Raw genomic sequence first — 23,453 nt, 5'->3', positions numbered from 1 at the left:
GCTTCTGTTGTTACCATCACTACTATTAAACGTCTGTTGTTACCATCACTACTATATAGCTTCTGTTGTTACCATCACTACTATATAGCTTCTGTTGTTACCATCACTACTATTAAACGTCTGTTGTTACCATCACTACTATTAAACGTCTGTTGTTACCATCACTACTATTAAATGTCTGTTGTTACCATCACTACTATATAGCTTCTGTTGTTACCATCACTACTATTAAACGTCTGTTGTTACCATCACTACTATATAGCTTCTGTTGTTACCATCACTACTATATAAACGTCTGTTGTTACCATCACTACTATATAAACGTCTGTTGTTACCATCACTACTATATAGCTTCTGTTGTTACCATCACTACTATATAGCTTCTGTTGTTACCATCACTACTATATAGCTTCTGTTGTTACCATCACTACTATTTAGCTTCTGTTGTTACCATCACTACTATATAAGCTTCTGTTGTTACCATCACTACTATATAGCTTCTGTTGTTACCATCACTACTATATAGACTTCTGTTGTTACCATCACTACTATTAAACGTCTGTTGTTACCATCACTACTATTAAGCGTCTGTTGTTACCATCACTACTATATAACTGTCTGTTGTTACCATCACTACTATATAAGCGTCTGTTGTTACCATCACTACTATTAAACGTCTGTTGTTACCATCACTACTATATAGCTTCTGTTGTTACCATCACTACTATATAAACGTCTGTTGTTACCATCACTACTATTAAACGTCTGTTGTTACCATCACTACTATATAGCTTCTGTTGTTACCATCACTACTATATAGCTTCTGTTGTTACCATCACTACTATATAGCTTCTGTTGTTACCATCACTACTATTTAGCTTCTGTTGTTACCATCACTACTATATAGCTTCTGTTGTTACCATCACTACTATATAGCTTCTGTTGTTACCATCACTACTATTAAACGTCTGTTGTTACCATCACTACTATTAAACGTCTGTTGTTACCATCACTACTATTTAGCTTCTGTTGTTACCATCACTACTATATAGCTTCTGTTGTTGCCATCACTACTATTAAACGTCTGTTGTTACCATCACTACTATTAAACGTCTGTTGTTACCATCACTACTATATAGCTTCTGTTGTTACCATCACTACTATATAGCTTCTGTTGTTACCATCACTACTATTAAACGTCTGTTGTTACCATCACTACTATATAGCTTCTGTTGTTACCATCACTACTATTAAATGTCTGTTGTTACCATCACTACTATTAAACGTCTGTTGTTACCATCACTACTATATAGCTTCTGTTGTTACCATCACTACTATATAGCTTCTGTTGTTACCATCACTACTATGACTCTTCTGTTGATACCATCACTACTATATAGCTTCTGTTGTTACCATCACTACTATGACTCTTCTGTTGTTACCATCACTACTATATAGCTTCTGTTGATACCATCACTACTATATAGCTTCTGTTGTTACCATCACTACTATGACTCTTCTGTTGTTACCATCACTACTATATAGCTTCTGTTGTTACCATCACTACTATATAGCTTCTGTTGTTGCCATCACTACTATTTAGCTTCTGTTGTTACCATCACTACTATATAGCTTCTGTTGTTACCATCACTACTATTAAACGTCTGTTGTTACAATCACTACTATATAGCTTCTGTTGTTACCATCACTACTATATAGCTTCTGTTGTTACCATCACTACTATATAGCTTCTGTTGTTACCATCACTACTATTAAACGTCTGTTGTTACCATCACTACTATATAGCTTCTGTTGTTACCATCACTACTATTACACGTCTGTTGTTACCATCACTACTATATAGCTTCTGTTGTTACCATCACTACTATTAAACGTCTGTTGTTACCATCACTACTATATAGCTTCTGTTGTTACCATCACTACTATATAGCTTCTGTTGTTACCATCACTACTATTAAACGTCTGTTGTTACCATCACTACTATTAAACGTCTGTTGTTACCATCACTACTATATAGCTTCTGTTGTTACCATCACTACTATATAGCTTCTGTTGTTACCATCACTACTATATAGCTTCTGTTGTTACCATCACTACTATTAAACGTCTGTTGTTACCATCACTACTATTAAACGTCTGTTGTTACCATCACTACTATTTAGCTTCTGTTGTTACCATCACTACTATATAGCTTCTGTTGTTACCATCACTACTATTAAACGTCTGTTGTTACCATCACTACTATATAGCTTCTGTTGTTACCATCACTACTATTAAACGTCTGTTGTTACCATCACTACTATTAAACATCTGTTGTTACCATCACTACTATTAAACGTCTGTTGTTACCATCACTACTATATAGCTTCTGTTGTTACCATCACTACTATTAAATGTCTGTTGTTACCATCACTACTATTAAACGTCTGTTGTTACCATCACTACTATTAAACGTCTGTTGTTACCATCACTACTATATAGCTTCTGTTGTTACCATCACTACTATTAAACGTCTGTTGTTACCATCACTACTATTAAACGTCTGTTGTTACCATCACTACTATATAGCTTCTGTTGTTACCATCACTACTATTAAACGTCTGTTGTTACCATCACTACTATGACGCTTCTGTTGTTACCATCACTACTATATAGCTTCTGTTGTTACCATCACTACTATTAAACGTCTGTTGTTACCATCACTACTATGACGCTTCTGTTGTTACCATCACTACTATTAAACGTCTGTTGTTACCATCACTACTATTAAACGTCTGTTGTTACCATCACTACTATAAAGCGTCTGTTGTTACCATCACTACTATAAAGCTTCTGTTGTTACCATCACTACTATTAAACGTCTGTTGTTACCATCACTACTATATAGCTTCTGTTGTTACCATCACTACTATTAAACGTCTGTTGTTACCATCACTACTATTAAACGTCTGTTGTTACCATCACTACTATATAGCTTCTGTTGTTACCATCACTACTATTAAACGTCTGTTGTTACCATCACTACTATTAAACGTCTGTTGTTACCATCACTACTATTAAATGTCTGTTGTTACCATCACTACTATTAAACGTCTGTTGTTACCATCACTACTATTAAACGTCTGTTGTTACCATCACTACTATTAAATGTCTGTTGTTACCATCACTACTATATAGCTTCTGTTGTTACCATCACTACTATTAAACGTCTGTTGTTACCATCACTACTATATAGCTTCTGTTGTTACCATCACTACTATATAGCTTCTGTTGTTACCATCACTACTATATAGCTTCTGTTGTTACCATCACTACTATTAAATGTCTGTTGTTACCATCACTACTATTAAACGTCTGTTGTTACCATCACTACTATTAAACGTCTGTTGTTACCATCACTACTATATAGCTTCTGTTGTTACCATCACTACTATTAAACGTCTGTTGTTACCATCACTACTATTAAACGTCTGTTGTTACCATCACTACTATAAAGCTTCTGTTGTTACCATCACTACTATTAAACGTCTGTTGTTACCATCACTACTATATAGCTTCTGTTGTTACCATCACTACTATTAAACGTCTGTTGTTACCATCACTACTATTAAACGTCTGTTGTTACCATCACTACTATATAGCTTCTGTTGTTACCATCACTACTATTAAACGTCTGTTGTTACCATCACTACTATTAAACGTCTGTTGTTACCATCACTACTATTAAATGTCTGTTGTTACCATCACTACTATTAAACGTCTGTTGTTACCATCACTACTATTAAACGTCTGTTGTTACCATCACTACTATATAGCTTCTGTTGTTACCATCACTACTATATAGCTTCTGTTGTTACCATCACTACTATTAAACGTCTGTTGTTACCATCACTACTATATAGCTTCTGTTGTTACCATCACTACTATATAGCTTCTGTTGTTACCATCACTACTATTAAACGTCTGTTGTTACCATCACTACTATTAAACGTCTGTTGTTACCATCACTACTAAGACTCTTCTGTTGTTACCATCACTACTATTAAACGTCTGTTGTTACCATCACTACTAAGACTCTTCTGTTGTTACCATCACTACTATGACTCTTCTGTTGTTACCATCACTACTATGACTCTTCTGTTGTTACCATCACTACTATGACTCTTCTGTTGTTACAATCACTACTAAGACTCTTCTGTTGTTACCATCACTACTATGACTCTTCTGTTGTTACCATCACTACTATTACGCTTCTGTTGTTACCATCACTACTAAGACTCTTCTGTTGTTACCATCATAAATTCTTTAACATCATTGGCAGATGTGCTTTTTTTAACAAAAAAAAAGGCTTAATACAAGTTATTTATATTTTTGGGGAGATATTTTACCTTAAGAGGATTACTATTGAATACTGTTACATAAGCATACCCCCCCCCCTTTCACTCCCTCAATCCATCCCCCCACTCTCTCCAGCTACTCTCAAACCCCTTTGAAGGTTTTAATGATCTTTGCCACCAAATGTTTAAGGGGAGATTCTCCTTAAGTAATGTGTGGGTACATGGAGATAGGGAGGGTGAGGGTGATGGTAGGGTGGGTGCGGGAGTGGCAGACCACGGTCCCAAATGGCCCCCTGCTTGCTATGTAGTGCACTACAAATGACCAGGGCCCATAGGGCTCTAGGTAAAAGTAGTGCATTAGATAGGGAATAGGGTGCAGTTTGGGACAAAGCTTATCAGTCTGGCGTCTAAACCTGAACATCTATTAAGGCGTCCCTCTTCAGCTCCTCTGTAATCTTGGCTTGTGTTTTTGTTTGTCCCACTACCAATTACCTTTAGCCGAGCTGCTCATTGAACAAGGAAATGGACTTAACATCACTTGATTATTGCCTTTGTGACTGTCTTTAGAGATAATTTGTACAGGAAGCTAACACATTCTCTAGGCATGGAACTAGATTCAGCCACAGGACGATTTTTGTCTGAGCGAATGGTCAGGCGGAAAATTATTATTATTATTTTTACACTGCAAATCGACCACAACTAAGCCCAAAATGAGATTGGATTTGAAAATAACAATAGTTTTATACCTTGATTACATTGAGACACAATGACATACACAATGACATACAGTGAGCTCCAAAAGTATTTTTGTATGTTTTGGCTCTGGATTTGAAATGATACAATAAACATGAGGTTAAAGTGCAGAATGTCAGCTTTAATTTGAGAGCATTTTCATCCATATGGGAACCGTTTAGATATTACAGCTTTTTGTACATAGTCCCCCCATAGTGGGACAAATTAACTTATGTGTATTAAAGTAGTAGAAAGTGTTTGGTCTCATATTTATTGCACGCAATGGTAGTCTGGGCGGGTGGGAGCGTTGGGCCAGTAACCAAAAGGTTGCTGGATCGAATCCCCAAGCTGACAAAGTTCAAATCTGTCGTTCTGCCCCTGAGCAAGGCAGTTAACCCACTGTTCCCCGTGCACCGATGACGTGCATGTCGACTAAGGCAGCCCCCCCCCCCCGCACCTCTCTGATTCAGAGGGGTTGGGTTAAATGTGGAAGACACATTTCAGTTGAATGCGTTCAGTTGTACAACTGACTAGGTTTCCCCCTTTCCGATCACTACATCAAGATTGTGACTCTACACACTCGTTGGGTGCATTTGTTTTGTTTGTGTTTCAGATTATTTTGTGCCCAATAGAAATGAATGGTAAATAATATATTGTGTCATTTTGTAGTGACTTTTATTGTAAATAAGAATATAATTCGTTTCTTAATTAACACTTCTACATTAATGTGAACGCATGGTAGCAGTGTCCGACAAACCATCAAACAGGCAAAGCGTCAATACAGGACAAGATCGAATCCTACTACACTGGCTCTGATGCTTTTCGGCTGTGGCAGGGCTTGCAAATTATCACGAATTATATAGGGAAACCCAGCCGCAAACTGCCCAGTGACGCAAGCTAAATGCCTTCTATGCTCGAGGCAAGCAACACTGAACCATGCATGACAGTAACAGCTGTTCAGGACGACTGTGTGATCATGCTCTCTATAGCCGATTTGAGTAAGACCTTTAAACAGACGGATTACCAGGACACGTACTCAGAGCAATGCGCTGACCAGCTGGCAAGTGTCTTCACTGACATTTTCAACCTCTGCCTGACCCAGTCTGTAATACCTACATGTTTCAAGCAGACCACCATAGTCCCTGTGCTCAAAGAATGCCAAGGCAACCTGTCTAAATGACTATCGCCCCGTAGCACTCACGTCTGTAGACATGACATGCTTTGAAAGGCTGGTCATGGCTCACATCAACACCATTACCCAGACACCCTGGACCCACTCCAATTCGCATATCTCCTTAACAGATTCACAGATGGCGCAATCCTCTATTGCACTCCACACTTTTACACATGGATAAGAAGAACACCTACATGAGAATGCTGATCATTGACTACAGCTCAGCATTCAACACAATAGTACCCTCCAAGCTCATCACTAAGCTAAGGACCCTGGAACTGAACACTTCCTCTGAAACTGGTTCCTGGACATCCTGACGAGCCACCCCCAGGTGTGCGTGCTTAGTCCCCTTCTGTACTTCCTGTTGACCCAAGGCTGTGCGGCCGTGCAGGACTCCAACACCATCATTAAGTTTGCCGACGACACAACGGTGGTAGGCCTGATCACCGACGACGACGACGAGACAGCCTATACGGAGGTCAGAGACCTGGCAGTGTGGTGCCAGAACAACAACCTCTCAGTCAATGTCCGCAAGACAAACTAACTGATCGTAGACTGCAGGAAATGGTGGGCCAAGCACGCCCCCACTCACATTGACAGGGCTGTAGTGGAGCGGGTCGAGAGCTTCAAGTTCCTTGGTGTCCAAATCACTAAGGATCTAGCATGGTCCACACACACCAACACATGAAGAGACCATGACGCCTCTTCCCCTCAGGAGGCTGAAAAGATTAGCATAGGCCCTCAGATCCTCAAAAATGTCTACAGCTGCACCATTGAGAGCATCTTGACTGGCTGCATCACCGCTTGGTATGGCAACTGCTTGGCATCCGACCGGAAGGCGCTACAGAGGGTAGTGCGTACAGCCCAGTACATCACTGGGGCCGAGCTCCCTGCCATCCAGGAACTCTATACCAGGCGGTGTTAGAGGAAAGCCCAAAAAATTGTCAAAGACTCCAGACACCCTAGTCATAGACTGTTCACTCTGTTACCGCACCCACCGCAAGCGGTAATGATGAACCAAGTCTGGAACAAACAAGGAACAGCTTCTACCCCCAAGACATAAGACTGCTAAATAGTTTGTTAAATAGTTAACCAAATAGCTACCCGGACTATCTTTTTTGGTTCATCACATACGCTACTGCTACTATTTATTATCTGTCACTTTATTCCTAGTTATTTGCACATATCTACCTCAATTACCTCGTACCCCTGCACATCGACTCAGAACGGGTACCCTGTGTATATATACAGTGCATTAAGTATTAAGTATTTACACCCCGTGACTTTTTCCACATTTTGTTATGTTACAGCCTGAATTTAAAATGGATTAAATGTAGAAAAAAACATTCACTGACCTACACACAATATCCCATAATGTCAAAGTGGAATGACACTAATATTACTTTATTATTAAAAATGAAAAGCTGAAATGTCAAGTCAAGTATTCAACCCCTTTGTTATTGCAAGCCTAAATAAGTTCAGGAGTAAAAAAAAAAAGTTGCATAATAAATTGCATGGAATCTGTATGCAATAATAGTGTACTCCACACATGCAATTATCTGTAAGATCCCTGTCGAGCAGTGAATTTTAAACACAGATTCAACGACAAAGACCAGGAGGTTTCCAATGCCTCGCAAAGAAAGGGCACATAGTGGTAGATGGGTAAAAAAAAAAAGCACACATTGAGCATGGTGAAGTTATTAATTACACTTTGGATGGTGTATCAACACACCCAGTCACTACAAAGATACAAGCGTCCTTCCTAACTCAGTTGCCGGAGAGGAAGGAAACCGCTCAGGTATTTTATTGCCGTCTGTAGTAAAGCAGAAAATATGACATCTGTGGTATGAGATTGGGTTATGACGGAGAGAGAGAGACAGAGAGCTATGTCCTCTAAATAAATGTTTCCCTCAGTCCATCCCTCCATCCTCATACTCATCCTTCTGCTACATCTCCTCTCGCTCATCTCTTCTCTTCTATTCTCTCTCTTTTTCTTTTTTCTGAACCAAATCCACAGTCCTCCATCTCTCCTCTTTTATCAATCCGCCCACAGTGTCTACCAAGTCCTATCTACTGTTCACACGTTCTGTTCCGACTCTGCTCTGCTGCTTCAGCTCCACTCTCCTCCTACAGGATTCACAAACAAAAACAATCGTCCACAAAACTCAGTTTTGAACAATCATTTGTTATTTCATATCCAGATAGATCTCAGAGTAGGGCTGTTACGGTGACTGTATTACTGCCACACCGGCAGTAACAAGTCATGACCGCAGTCAAATTCCATGTGACCGTTTAGTCATGGTAACTAGGCTTCTCCAAGCTCTACTTGCTACTGATGGTCATCAGTAGCCTACCAAACTTGATAACTGCCTGGTACTCAGCACTCTATTGTCTCTCTAATCAAGCTGACATCATTGCATATGTTTTCGAAAATTGAATCAAACACTTAATGAGCTCATGTTGCACAACATTTCTAAAGGCTATGCAATTGCCTGAAAAAACTGTTTGAATGGCCTCTATTAAAAAGAGGATCCCATCAGATTTCTATAGGCTAGACCTAATAAATGTACTTCTCAACTTTCCTCATATTAAGCACATTGCTTCTCTTTACAACAGGAGTATAGCCTACCTGGTTGGCAAGGTGCATGATAATGGTCCATTCTAAATCAAAACTAATTTCACACATATTATTTATATACGTAAAGACAAGATTATATTAAGAATAGTCTAATGGGTGACAATATTAGCCTATCACTTGTGAATGATGCACTATCACTTGTGAATGATGCACTATCACTTGTGAATTATGTATTGTCACTTGTGAATGATGTACTATCACTTGGGAATGATGTACTATCACTTGTGAAAAATGTACTATCACTTGTGAATGATGTACTATCACTTGTGAATGATTCACTATCACTTGTGAATGATGCACTATCACTTGTGAATGATGCACTATCACTTGTGAATGATGCACTATCACTTGTGAATGATGCCATATCACTTGTGAATGATGTACTATCACTTGTGAATGTATTGTCACTTGTGAATGATGTACTATCACTTGGGAATGATGTACTATCACTTGTGAAAAATGTACTATCACTTGTGAATGATGTACTATCACTTGTGAATGATTCACTATCACTTGTGAATGATGCACTATCACTTGTGAATGATGCACTATCACTTGTGAATGATGCACTATCACTTGTGAATGATGCCATATCACTTGTGAATGATGTACTATCACTTGTGAATGATGCACTATCACTTGTGAATGATGCACTATCACTTGTGAATGATGCACTATCACTTGTGAATGATGTACTATCACTTGTGAATGATGTATTATCACTTGTGAATGATGTACTATCACTTGTGAATGATGCACTATCACTTGTAAATGATGTACTATCACTTGTGAATGATGCACTATCACTTGTGAATGATGCACTATCACTTGTGAATGATGCACTATCACTTGTGAATGATGCACTATCACTTGTGAATGATGCACTATCGCTTGTGAATGATGTACTATCGCTTGTGAATGATGTACTATCACTTGTGAATGATGTACTATCACTTGTGAATGATGCACTATCACTTGTGAATGATGCACTATCGCTTGTGAATGATGTACTATCGCTTGTGAATGATGCCCTATCACTTGTGAATGATGCCCTATCACTTGTGAATGATGTACTATCACTTGTGAATGATGCACTATCACTTGTGAATGATGCACTATCACTTGTGAATGATGCACTATCACTTGTGAATGATGTACTATCACTTGTGAATGATGCACTATCACTTGCGAATGATGCACTATCACTTGTGAATGATGCACTATCACTTGTGAATGATGTACTATCACTTGTGAATGATGCACTATCACTTGTGAATGATGCACTATCACTTGTGAATGATGTACTATCACTTGTGAATGATGCACTATCACTTGTGAATGATGCACTATCACTTGTGAATGATGTACTATCACTTGTGAATGATGCCCAGGGTGTACAGTAGGGCAAGAAACAGCGTGTGACTTTTTTCTTTTGCGACTTTTTCAAATCATAGTCATGTAGCCTAGCCCATAGGCCTATATGTTTAGATAAGGTTTGTATCACAACTAAAGTGGCCAAATAACATATAAAAATTAAGCATATTAATCCGCTTTACAATCGGTGTAGAGAATAAATGGGATACATAGGTCGCGTTTGAGTTTCAAGTTTGGGGAAGATAATTTTCACCATAAAAATGCACCTTCATAATAAAGCATTACATGCATTAATGCATTTGCGGTCACTTTTGAGAACAGTGTTTTCCCAATAATTGATTGCATTTTGGAACATTCACGCTTATAGCCTACTGCCTTGTGTGCACTGTTGCGCTTATAATGTGAAGAAATAGCCTAATAGCAGTGGTGTAAATTACTTCAGTAAAAATACTTTAAAGTACTACTTAAGTCGTTTTTTAGTCCATCTGTACTTTACTATTTATATTTTTGACAACTTTTACTTCACTATATTCCTGAATAAAATAATGTACTTTTTACTCCATAAATTTTCCCTGACAGTACTCATTACATTTTGAATGCTTAGCAGGACAGGAAAATGGTCCAATTCACACACTTATCAAGAGAACATCCCTGGTCATCCCTACTGCCTCTGATCTGGCGGACTCACTGAACACAAATGCTTTGTTTGTAAATGATGTTGGAGTGTTGGAGTGTGCCCCTGGCTATCCGTAAATTAAAAAAAAACAATAAAAATTTTGCCATCTGATTTGCTTAATATAATTATCTTCTTGTCAATAGGGGGGCGCCATTTCGACTTTGTAAAAATTCGGTCCCAAATTAAACTGCCTCGTACTCAATTCTTGCTCGTACAATATGCATATTATTATTACTATTGGATAGAAACACTCTATTGGATAGAAACACTCTCTAGTTTCTAAAACCGTTTGAATTATATCTGTGAGTAAAACAGAACTCAAGTTGCAGCTAACTTCCTGTCAGGAAGTGAGAAATCTGAAATCGATGCTCTGTTCCAGGGTCAGTTTATTAAATTGCATGTAATCTATGAGTCGACATGCACTGCAAACGATTTCCCCTAGATGTCAGTAAGCAGTGAGAATTGGAATGGTGTTGCTAGGCAGATCTGAGGCCATATAAAGGCTCTTGGAACCGGGGGTGCGCTCTTTTCAACGTTCGTCATGGCACAAGACAGACCTCAGGATGGCATTCTGAAAAGCTCTCGTTATAGGCCTTAGATATATCCGGCTCTGATTTTATTCGATATAGGTGTTAAAGACATCATAATGTAGTTATTTTAAACCGAGTTATATCAGTTTATATCAGTATATTGCGATTTTCTGATATTTCTTTGTGCTGCGTTATGAAGAGTTGGGCACGTCTGGGCCACATAGCTAATGTTTGCTGCTAATTCCTAAGTTGAAGACGACAATCTACAACCGAGCAACGATGATTCTGGACAAAGGACCACTTGCACAAGATTCTGATGGAAGCTCATCAAAAAGTAAGAACTATTTATGATGTTAATTTGTTGTTCTGTTGAAAAATGTAAAACTATTATTCCGCCATTAATTTCGGTGCGGTCTCGCTTTAGCGCACGCTGTATGTCGTAGTAACGTTAATTTTAAAAATCTAACACAGCGGTTGCATTAAGAACTAATGTATCTTTCATTTGCTGTCCAACCTGTATTTTTTAGTCAAGTTTATGATTAGTTATTGATTAGATTAGGTGCCTCTCCCAAGATTTCTCCCGACATTTTGTTGGCAGCTTGGCTACTATTCTCATTGTATAACCACGATTTGTGCCGCTAAATATGCACATTTTCGAAGAAACAATATATGTATTGTGTAGTATGATGTTATAGGACTGTCATCTGATGAAGTTTTGAGAAGGTTAGTGAAAAAATTTATATCTTTTGCTGGTTTATTCGCTATCGCTAACGTGCATGAATCAATGCTGCTGTGTGGTTGGCTATTGTAGTAAGCTAATATAATGCTAAATTGTGTTTTCGCTGTAAAACACTTAAAGAATCTGAAATATTGGCTGGATTCACAAGATCTTTGTCTTTCATTTGCTGTACGCTGTGTATTTTCATAAATGTTTTATGATGAGTATTTAGGTAATTCACGTTGCTCTCTGTAGTTATTCTAGTTGCTTTGGTGAGAGTTGTGATGGTGGCTGCAATGTAAAACTATGATTTATACCTGAAATATGCACATTTTTCGAACAAAACATATGCTATACAATAAATATGTTATCAGACTGTCATCTGATGAAGTTGTTTCTTGGTTAGTGACTATTTAAATCTTTATTTGGTCGAATTTGTGATAGCTACCTATGCAGGAAAAAAATGGTGGAAAAAAAGTTGTGTCTTTTGCTATGGTGGTTAGCTAATAGAAATACATATTGTGTCTTCCCTGTAAAACATTTTAAAAATCAGAAATGATGGCTGGATTCACAAGATGTGTATCTTTCATTTGGTGTCTTGGACTTGTGATTTCATGAACATTTTATTATATGATATCCCTGTGGCTTTAGGCTAGGCTATGCTAGTCAGCTTTTTTGATGGGGGGGATCCCGGATCTGGGCTTGTGACTCGTTAGAGGATAAGGAATTTTAAATGATTTATACTTTTACTTTTGAGCAATTACATTTACTTTTGATAATTAAGTATATTTAAATCCAAATACTTTTTGACTTTTACTCAAGTAGTATTTTACTGGGTGACTTTCACTTTTAATTGAGTAATTAAGGTATCTTACCTTTTACTCAAGTATGACAATTGTGTACATTTTCCACCACAGCCTAATAGTTTAAAAAATGTTTTAGCTAAACTTTCTGATCTGTTGCATCAGCCTCATTGCTATTAAATGTTTTTTTATGCTAGTGGTTGTATTAATTTGGGATCTATAGCATCCCACAACTGTTCAGCATATGTTTGGAATATTTGTTTCTTGCACGGAAGACGAAGTTGACCAATAGAATATGTCAACGTTTGTACTATGGGGGATAGTAGATTGACATAGGCTACTGCTTTTTGCTGTTCGTTACTCATCTTGTTGGCTGACAAAAAGTAAACGTGGCCAGTTCCTCTAACATCTTCAATATGCGCCTTGCAGTTGCGTCTCTGATGTTTCTGTCTTCACTTGTAGCCTACTTAGCTGCGAGAAGGACACGATCAAGTGATGGGCATTGGCTAATAAGAATTGAGATATCTGAGAGAGCCATGTATGTGAGTGAGAGGTGCTTCGGAGCAAGGCAGTTGGGAGAAGGGAATTACAATGATTATAATCAGCTTAAGGGCACAAATGCCACTTTGACTGCAAAGTCATGGATTTCTTAGGGGGCATTATGGCCACACAAGGGGAATGCCGATGAGAAATTCGAGGCCTGGTGAGAATATTATCAAGTGCTTGTATAATTGTAAATGAGAGACTGATGAAGTGTGTGCAGCCTGCGCAAAAAAAACAAATCAGAGGTCATGCCTTCAATGCAACTTTTTTCAAATCATCATTAGAGTCATATCATGCACCCTTAGAATGTATTAAAAATCTAAACACATAGCCCAACGTTTGTATCACAACTAAAGTTGCATAAATAACTCTAAATTAAGCATATAGTTAACCTCTCAACACAGAATAGCCTTTCTATATTCTTTAGCTATGTTCAATTGTATTCTTCATACAATATAATAATAAGAAATAATGCCACGGAATTATAAGCAAATCTTGTCCGCTAAATGAACTGGTGTAGGCCACAGCGATATTATGGCATAGCCAGATCAGGACCTAACATAAGGACAACTCAAGAGTATGCTATTCTGTTCTTCTGAAATAGACTACATAGACTACATTATGTATCTTTCGACCCGTCTAAAATATATAATGGATTTCCTGTGATGGTGTAAGGCTATATTAAATGGATTTATTATACTTTTTAAAATGTGGACGTTCCAAAGGTCCTCCTCAGTGTTTATTTTAATTAATTAATGAGACCGGCAGTTATTTGCTTGATAATCACCGGCCGACAAAATTTCATGACCGCCACAGCCCTACCTCAGAGTATAATTACTTAAATATATGTCTATTTTTTCTTGTCACTGTGCCAAGCCATTCAGCTTCACTGACTCAATGATCTATACTGAGATGCCAGAGCAAATAGCTATTAAGACAATCTATATGGCTCCTTCCTATAGAGCCCCCTCTCTGTAGATAGAGATAGATTGAAATGTGAATGAGGACCAAAGAGGGTAGAGATGCGAGAGCTCCACTTCCCAAACTCGGTGAAATGGTAATCAAACTTTTATCAGATCACAGACCATCTAATTACAAAATCACAGTCCCCCCCCCCCCCCCCTCAAAGCACATTACATAAATCTTGCAAGGATTCCTGACTGAGGCAGCACATCCCTCCTCTTTAAAACAACAGGCCCCTGGGTGTGGAATTTAGGCTCTAATTATTCCAGTAATGACCCCAGAAGAGTCTACACATTAAAGATAATACATTGAAATTTATGGAAATCCTAATTAGCTGCATAGAAGTAGAACGGAGCAATCTGAGAAGGACTCATTAATGACATCTCATGCAAGTAGAAAAATAAATCTCTCTCTCTCTCTCCCCCCCCCCTCTCTCTCTCTCTCTCTCTCTCTCTCTCTGTGTGTGTGTGTGAGATCGAGCAGCGAGATTAGATTTTCTTGCAAAGCACAATTAACTATATCACTGCTAGGCATTCTGGAATCTGATAAGCCCAATGAGCGGTGGGGATTTATGCGTCATGACGACGAGACGACGAAAAGAGAGAAGGTTTACTAAATGCTTACTAAAGACATGCGTGGGAGGTTGAGGAGTGCTGCTAACTGTTGACTCACACACACTCCCCCAGGTCAACTCTAGTCTTTTAGCGTTGCACAGTGCACTAAGTTTAGTCTTCCTAAATCACCATAGAGTCCTCCATGGAGTCCTCGGAAAACAGTTACCCGCCACAGGTGACGTCACCTGCAGGATGATAGATCTGATTTGTGTCACACTCAAAAAAAAACGTAGGACCTCACTGGCCCCTGGAGGGGGAGATGACAGACGCTCCATCTTTCCAAAAACAGCAGGCTGCCTGGTTTATACAGAGAGAAGAGTGTGATGATGACACTGAATCAACCTGGAAAACGGATTGGATTTGCATTTTTCGTTGATTTTACGCTGAATTCAAGATAGTTGACATCTCAACCAAATGTAAATCAAAACTAAACCTTGAACTGATGTCTGTGTCCAGTGGGACGGCTGAATATTCCCACAGGGATTCATTTATATACACACTCTGTCAACTGCAGTGTGAGGTCCTGTGTGGTGTGTGAATGTGTATATGTGTGTGTGTGTATGTGTGTGTGTGTGTGTGTGTGTGTGTATGCCTGGGTAAAGGTAAATCTATTGTATGTGTACATGTCTTGTGCATCAGTGTGTGTCTGTGCCCTGGAGACCAGCACAGGTCTGACAGATTGATAGTAAGCCAGAGAACACACACACACACAGGTGCTGAGTTGAATTTCAATTTCACAAACATGTAATATGTACTATACCTGTCACGCCCTGACCTTAGAGAGCCGTTTTATTTCTCTATTTGGTTAGGTCAGGGTGTGATTTGGGGTGGGCATTCTATGTTGTTTGTTTCTGTGTTTTGGCCAGTTATGGTTCTCAATCAGGGACAGCTGTCTATCGTTGTCTCTGATTGGGAATCATACTTAGGCAGCCTTTTTCCTTTGTATAAAGTAGGTAGTTATCTTTGTTAGTGGCACTATAGCCCTAGTAAGCTTCACGGTCGTTTCTTTGTTTCTTGTTTTGTTGCCGACATTTACATAAATAAAGGAAAATGTACGCTAACCACGCTGCACCTTGGTCCGGTCATTTCCACCTAGACGACGAGCGTGACAATACCCACAAATGTATCCAACATAACAGTTCCTGAATGGAAATGTTTCCAACATAACAGATCCTGAATGGAAATGTATCCAACATAACAGTTCCCTGAATGGAAATGTATCCAACATAACAGATCCTGAATGGAAATGTATCCAACATAACAGATCCTGAATGGAAATGTATCCAACATAACAGATCCTGAATGGAAATGTATCCAACAAAACAGATCCTAAATGGAAATGTATCCAACATAACAGATCCTGAATGGAAATGTATCCAACATAACAGATCCTGAATGGAAATGTATCCAACATAACAGATCCTGAATGGAAATGTATCCAACATAACAGATCCTGAATGGAAATGTATCCAACATAACAGATCCTGAATGGAAATGTATCCAACATAACAGATCCTGAATGGAAATGTATCCAACATAACAGATCCTGAATGGAAATGTATCCAACATAACAGTTCCTGAATGGAAATGTATCCAACATAACAGTTCCTGAATGGAAATGTATCTAACATAACAGATCCTGAATGGAAATGTATCCAACATAACAGATCCTGAATGGAAATGTATCCAACATAACAGATCCTGAATGGAAATGTATCCAACATAACAGATCCTAAATGGAAATGTATCCAACATAACAGTTCCTGAATGGAAATGTATCCAACATAACAGATCCTAAATGGAAATGTATCCAACATAACAGATCCTAAATGGAAATGTATCCAACATAACAGATCCTGAATGGAAATGTATCCAACATAACAGATCCTAAATGGAAATGTATCCAACATAACAGATCCTGAATGGAAATGTATCCAACATAACAGATCCTGAATGGAAATGTATCCAACATCAAGGTAACATAATGTAACATAATTAGCATGTGGGTTGAAGAAACCACATTAACCAATAGTCTAGTCCCATTTAAATGTTGAAACAAATATCGTCCCTTCTTATTTTAACAACCCTGGCCTGTAAAATATGTCTGGTACTGTGTGACAGTTTTCACTCAATGATGAAGACAGAGGTGGTGTGGGTATAGGATGAAGTTGCCCTTTAATGCTGATCTGGGGTCAGTTTATAATTTCCGCCACTAATGGTTAAGGTTAGGATTGGGGAAGCTGATCCTAGATCTGTACCTGGGGGAAAGTTCAACCCGGAGTAGTGGTGTGCTACTTACTGGATAGAGTTCTCGATGCGGGTGATGGTGAGGAAGGCAGCCAGGTTGGCCGTGTAGGAGGAGATGACGATTAGAGCAAAGAGCCACCATACCCCCATCATCATCCTCGTGGCCAGGGTGGTATACGGAACTTCACCACCTGAAAATAAGACCAGGACAACAGAGACAAGATGTTAATGTCAGCCAAATGTCAGGTATGGATGTGCATAATTAACTTTTTCCACAAGGGAAGATATTTCACTTTTCACACACAAGACAATATACATTCAAGTCAGACTTTCCAGCGCAAGTGGACTGTATACAATTATTTTCCAACTCTGTTTTCTTCCATTCTTCACATTTTCATAAGGAAACAGATGTGTGCTGTATGTAGAGTGAGTATTTCCTCAGCCAGGCAGCTCAAACAGGGCTAAAGCACATCTGTTTTCTTCTCTGTATTGATGCAAAACCTTTCCCTGACGCTGGAGGGGAGGGAGAGGGGAGTCTCTGCCTAGAAAAGACAGCCCCAGCTCCATGATGGATCTGTAGAGCTGAAGCCTCGCCTTTATTGAAGCCTGTTCAAAATTAGCCTCATTTATCCTTGTAGCTCGCAGATCATTGTGCTCGCATGTGGAATAAGTGCCAGGCATTTCAATCCCTTCAGCAAAGACTTAATAAAATATTTGACACCCACTCTATCCAGGGCCGTCCTCTGGGTTTATCTGTCTTATGAAGGAAATGTTCAGTTGACATGAGCTCCTATTGCCTGAAGGCTGTGTGTGTTCTGTTTAAATGTTGTTGCTATTGTAGAGTAGTTTAAATATTCTTAAATGTACCCCAATTTTCATTTTCGTAGTTTGCTTTTTTCTTGGAATATTCTTTATTCATAAGATGAAGTTGGGGAGGAGAACAAACCCCTCTTTAATGTATTTAAAATAGAACAAACATCATGGTGAAGTTTCTTAGTCATGTAAAAACAAAAAAACAGTACTTACAAAAATACTTTTGACAAATGTACATTCTCTTCTGGCTCATAATACCCCTGTCTATGTTAACTTTATCTTGTCTGTATATTTCAGTTATTGTATTGTGTATTATTGTTCAATGAACAATATTGTTTAAATATTGTTCAATATTGTTCAATGAACAATAATAGTTGAAATGTTCTTCTGTGCTGTGACTGTATGTTTGGTTTTCATACGACACATGTGATTGTTTTGTAGTTAGAAAAGAGAAGGCCCACAAAGTGAAGTTCCTTATCATGTCTCTTCCTTGATAAAAAACATGCTTTGGGTTTTTCCTTTTGGGTGTTCTTGACTACAATATTCTGACCCTGAAGAAGGCACAGTGATGCCGAAACATTGGTAATTTACCCAATAAATTACTGGGAGTGTGCGACTCTCTTTATTTTTATAGTTTATAGTTCACCTCCACACTCAAAAAAATTATTGGTGTGCCCCAGCTCATGTTTTTTACTTTACAAAAATATTGACATTATATGGGGAATAGTATGAAAGAAGGAGGTCTTTATTCATATAATTCAGGACTTTTCACAGCAATATCCCAGAACCGTACCTATACTAAGAAGGTGTCATATGTATTCAAAAGGCAACATATTCTATATCACGCCCATATGCTGTCTTCACACCCATTCATTATTTTCCAAATGTCCCCTGGAGATCATGCTCCCAGTCCTCTGAATATCACACTCCCATAGTCTCCTGAAGACCATGCTCCCATAGTCCCCTGAAAATCATGCTCCCATAGTCCCCTGAAGATCATGCTCCCATAGTCCCCTGAAGATCATGCTCCCATAGTCCCTTGAAGATCATGCTCCCATAGTCCCCCGAAGATCATGCTCCCATAGTCCCCTGAAGATCATGCTCCCATAGTCCCCTGAACATCATGCTCTCATAGTCCCCTGAAGATCATGCTCTCATAGTCCCCTGAAGATCATGCTCCCATAGTCCCCTGAAAATCATGCTCCCATAGTCCCCTGAACATCATGCTCCCATAGTCCCCTGAACATCATGCTCCCATAGTCCCCTGAAGATCATGCTCTCATAGTCCCCTGAAGATCATGCTCCCATAGTCCCCTGAAGATCATGCTCCCATAGTCCCCTGAAAATCATGCTCCCATAGTCCCCTGAACATCATGCTCCCATAGTCCCCTGAACATCATGCTCCCATAGTCCCCTGAAGATCATGCTCTCATAGTCCCCTGAAGATCATGCTCCCATAGTCCCCTGAAGATCATGCTCCCATAGTCCCCTGAACATCATGCTCCCATAGTCCCCTGAAAATCATGCTCCCATAGTCCCCTGAACATCATGCTCCCATAGTCCCCTGAACATCATGCTCCCATAGTCCCCTGAAGATCATGCTCCCATAGTCCCCTGAACATCATGCTCCCATAGTCCCCTGAAGATCATGCTCCCATAGTCCCCTGAAGATCATGCTCCCATAGTCCCCTGAACATCATGCTCCCATAGTCCCCTGAAGATCATGCTGCCATAGTCCCCTGAAGATCATGCTCCCATAGTCCCCTGAAAATCATGCTCCCATAGTCCCCTGAACATCATGCTCTCATAGTCCCCTGAAGAGCATGCTCCCATGGTCTCCTGAAGATCATGCTCCCATAGTCCCCTGAAGATCATGCTCCCATAGTCCCCTGAACATCATGCTCTCATATTCCCCTGAAGATCATGCTGCCATAGTCCCCTGAAGATCATGCTCCCATAGTCCCCTGAAAATCATGCTCCCATAGTCCCCTGAAGATCATGCTCCCATAGTCCCCTGAACATCATGCTCTCATAGTCCCCTGAAGAGCATGCTCCCATAGTCCCCTGAATATCATGCTCCCATGGTCTCCTGAAGATCTTGCTCCCATGGTCTCCTGAAGATCTTGCTCCATTTTCTCCTGAATGCTATTCATATCCTCTTGTTTCCATTTTGGTGGGACACAATATGATACATTCAATGGAACCCGTTCATCATTTCTGACATACACTAAAGGAATCATGAACCATATCTAGACAGTAACATATACAGTCATAAATCACAGAAGTCCCCTCCAGTAGGGGCTGTCACGTTAGGAAAAAGGGATGTGGATCAATCTGCTAGAGACTGCTTTTTAGAGCTTTTGAGTATGAAGCATTTGTTACCTAGACAAAGCCATAACAATGGATTGGGGTTGGATGGATAATACCAGCGATTGGCATGCTGCTCACCTTTTTGCATAACAATGTCCATGTGTGATGTAATAGTGTTCGAAATAAAACCAATTCCGGATTGCTATGTTGAGTTCGTCTCAAGTCTGTTTAGCTAGCTAATCAGCAAGCTAGCATACCATTTGATATGGCTAGGCGATTTGTAAACAGTGTGTGTTACTATAGCTACAGCCACTATAGCCAGACTGATGGGGTTCAAATAGGACAGCAAAACGGTCACTGTCCCACGTAGGGAATCGATGTGAATGCAATCCACTGGGATCATAACGGTCTCACGTAAAAGCCCCTTATGTTCACATGGCAAAAGGGTGCAGATATGCTTGTCCATTACATTAGCTTGAATAAAACCCAGACGGACAGCTCATCCTCGGCTGGGTGGGGATTATAACAGCGAGGGAGACTATTTGGTGGATTCTCAGTGTGAGCGAGAAAATAGATAACTTCAGGGGAGAGCTAAGGCCTGCCAGGGAGAGAGAGATTGCTATGGCAGGAGGACGCAGTCATAGGATGTTGATCTTTCGAAAATGAGCCAGAGTGTAATGAAACTTTTATCGGAGAGTCCTGCGTCTCGGTTCAAAGCCACCCTGCTATGAACAGCAAATCAGCTGCTCCATTTTCACCAGGTTCTCCTTGTCTGCCTTTGATTTCCAGCCAGGTTAGAGCCAATGCTACTCCTCCCAGGTCTCTCTCTCTCTCCATGCATATACATGCACATAGATTCAAACAATTCATTCTGTAAACAGTATACATCTGTATAGAGAAAGAGAGAAATAATGAGAACACGTAGGGTGCTTTGTTAAACTCAGCTCCAACCTAAAACACAGTGGAGGCGGCGATCAAAGTCATGCTCCTAAGGCTTCAACATTTTTGCCCAGGCAACACCATTACCCTTCCTGCTTTTACCTCATAGTACACAGAGCTAGATTGGAAAATATTTTCCCAAAGTGAGTCCAAGGAGAATGGCTGTTTTATGACGGTCAGGTGATCACTATGCCAGTCAAGGAGTTCACATCCCACTAAAAAGCATCCTTTAAGGTCAGCCGCACGGTCCTGACAGTGCAGACAGGACACTCATCCCAAAGTGGATTTCCAATCAAAGGGGAAAAGCCATGAAACACTGTGAAGAGCCCTTCATGGCTGTTGGAATGCTTGTAAATATATCTAAAGGTGACTGGGAAGGCCATTATGCTCCTAACTCTGACCGGAGACACCATTCTGCTCCTAACTCTGACCGGAGACACCATTCTGCTCCTAACTCTGACCGGAGACACCATTCTGCTCCTAACTCTGACCGGAGACACCATTCTGCTCCTAACTCTGACCGGAGACACCATTCTGCTCCTAACTCTGACCGGAGACACCATTCTGCTCCTAACTCTGACCGGAGACACCATTCTGCTCCTAACTCTGACCGGAGACACCATTCTGCTCCTGACTGGAGGGGAAGAAAAGGCAAATCTGTCCAAGGTCAGTGAGCCGATTGATGCAGAGCCTGCTGCTGGCTGAGCCCTGCCTCTCAACACCTAACACGACCTCAGTAGACACATTGTTCAGGGACTGGAACACCACAACACGACCTCAGTAGACACATTGTTCAGGGACTGGAACACCACAACACGACCTCAGTAGACACATTGTTCAGGGACTGGAACACCACAACACTACATTAGTAGTCATAGTGTTCAGGACTGGAACACCTCAACACTACATCAGTAGTCATATTGTTCAGGACTGGAACACCACAGTGCCATCTCAGGGATGATTATCATTGTGGTAGGTAGGACCTCATAACTTGTCATAGACAGGCTTTTTTTCAGAAGCATTTGTTAACATGATATTGCCTCCTGTAATGTAACATTTATGAGTGTGATTGTCATTCAGTAGAATTGCTAAAACAATCAGGAGGCTAAGGTAAAGGAGGGTGTTAATAGTTTCCCTTACTACATGTATGCGAAAGTACTTGTGTTCACCTAGGGTTGCAAAACTACCAGTAATTTATCAAAGTTACCGGAATCTTCTATAATTTTGGTAATTAATAGGTAATCTATGGCAATCTATGGTAACTGTGGTAATTTATACTTGAATAAAAAAATATATTTTTTTTATTCATATATAGTATCTGTGTGTATATTGTCCATGAGTTTCTAGTGGATAGAGCATATGGTTCCAGAGAAGATTCATGAAGAAAGCATCTAGTCAACAATGTCATTACTTTCAATTAACTCTGTAACTATTCCAACTATTTACTGTTTTTCACAACTGCCACCGGTTTGGCGCCAAAACATTTACAATAGTAAATGTAGTCAAATAAATATACGTGTGATAATATGTGATAATATATGTGATAATATGAAGTGAGATAATTACAGACATGTGATAATACGAAGTGAGATAATTACAGACGTGTGATAATATGAAGTAACCCAAAATGACCACTACAAGTAATTTTATAAAATCCCCCCCCAAAACTTGAAAGTTACCAAAATTCTGGAAGTTTACTGGTAGACTTCTAAAGTTTCCAGTAATATACCCTCCCTTTGCAACTCTATCTGCACTTGACATCTGCCATGGAAAGAATGATTCTTATACAATTCCTCTGCTTCTCACGTATATGTGACAACCACATCGACACTACACAATATCACTGATGCTGTTACTGTATACACAAACTTTCGTAATAGTTTTATGTTTAACAGAAAAGTTAGCCTCATAAAGAGAAAACACCTCTTACTATTAGGTTTTATGCAAGTCAAAAAAAATAATGATCTCTCACTGTGCTGTTTGCCTTAGTTCTGCTTTGAGCGAAATTAGCAGGAACAGAG

At 39.6% G+C, this 23,453-nt stretch overlaps 1 protein-coding gene across 2 annotated transcripts in view; it reads right to left on the bottom strand.

The window, feature by feature from the left end:
• The window catches only part of LOC139577243 (glutamate receptor ionotropic, delta-2), a 662,466-nt gene that overhangs the window by 76,817 nt on the left and 562,196 nt on the right, over positions 1-23,453 (bottom strand). For both annotated transcript variants that reach the window (XR_011675240.1, XM_071404217.1), the window contains exon 12: positions 17,423-17,561. Coding sequence is in view for 1 of the 2 variants with exons in the window: in XM_071404217.1 (XP_071260318.1) it covers positions 17,423-17,561 (139 nt within the window). In the remaining variant the exon portion in view is untranslated. The remainder of the gene's footprint in view (positions 1-17,422; positions 17,562-23,453) is intronic.

The sequence above is a fragment of the Salvelinus alpinus genome, chromosome 5 (assembly GCF_045679555.1).
Source record: "Salvelinus alpinus chromosome 5, SLU_Salpinus.1, whole genome shotgun sequence".
Taxonomy (NCBI): Eukaryota; Metazoa; Chordata; class Actinopteri; order Salmoniformes; family Salmonidae; genus Salvelinus; species Salvelinus alpinus.
The sequence above is the reverse complement of the archived record's forward strand: the minus strand, read 5'-3'. Positions and strand labels throughout refer to the sequence as shown.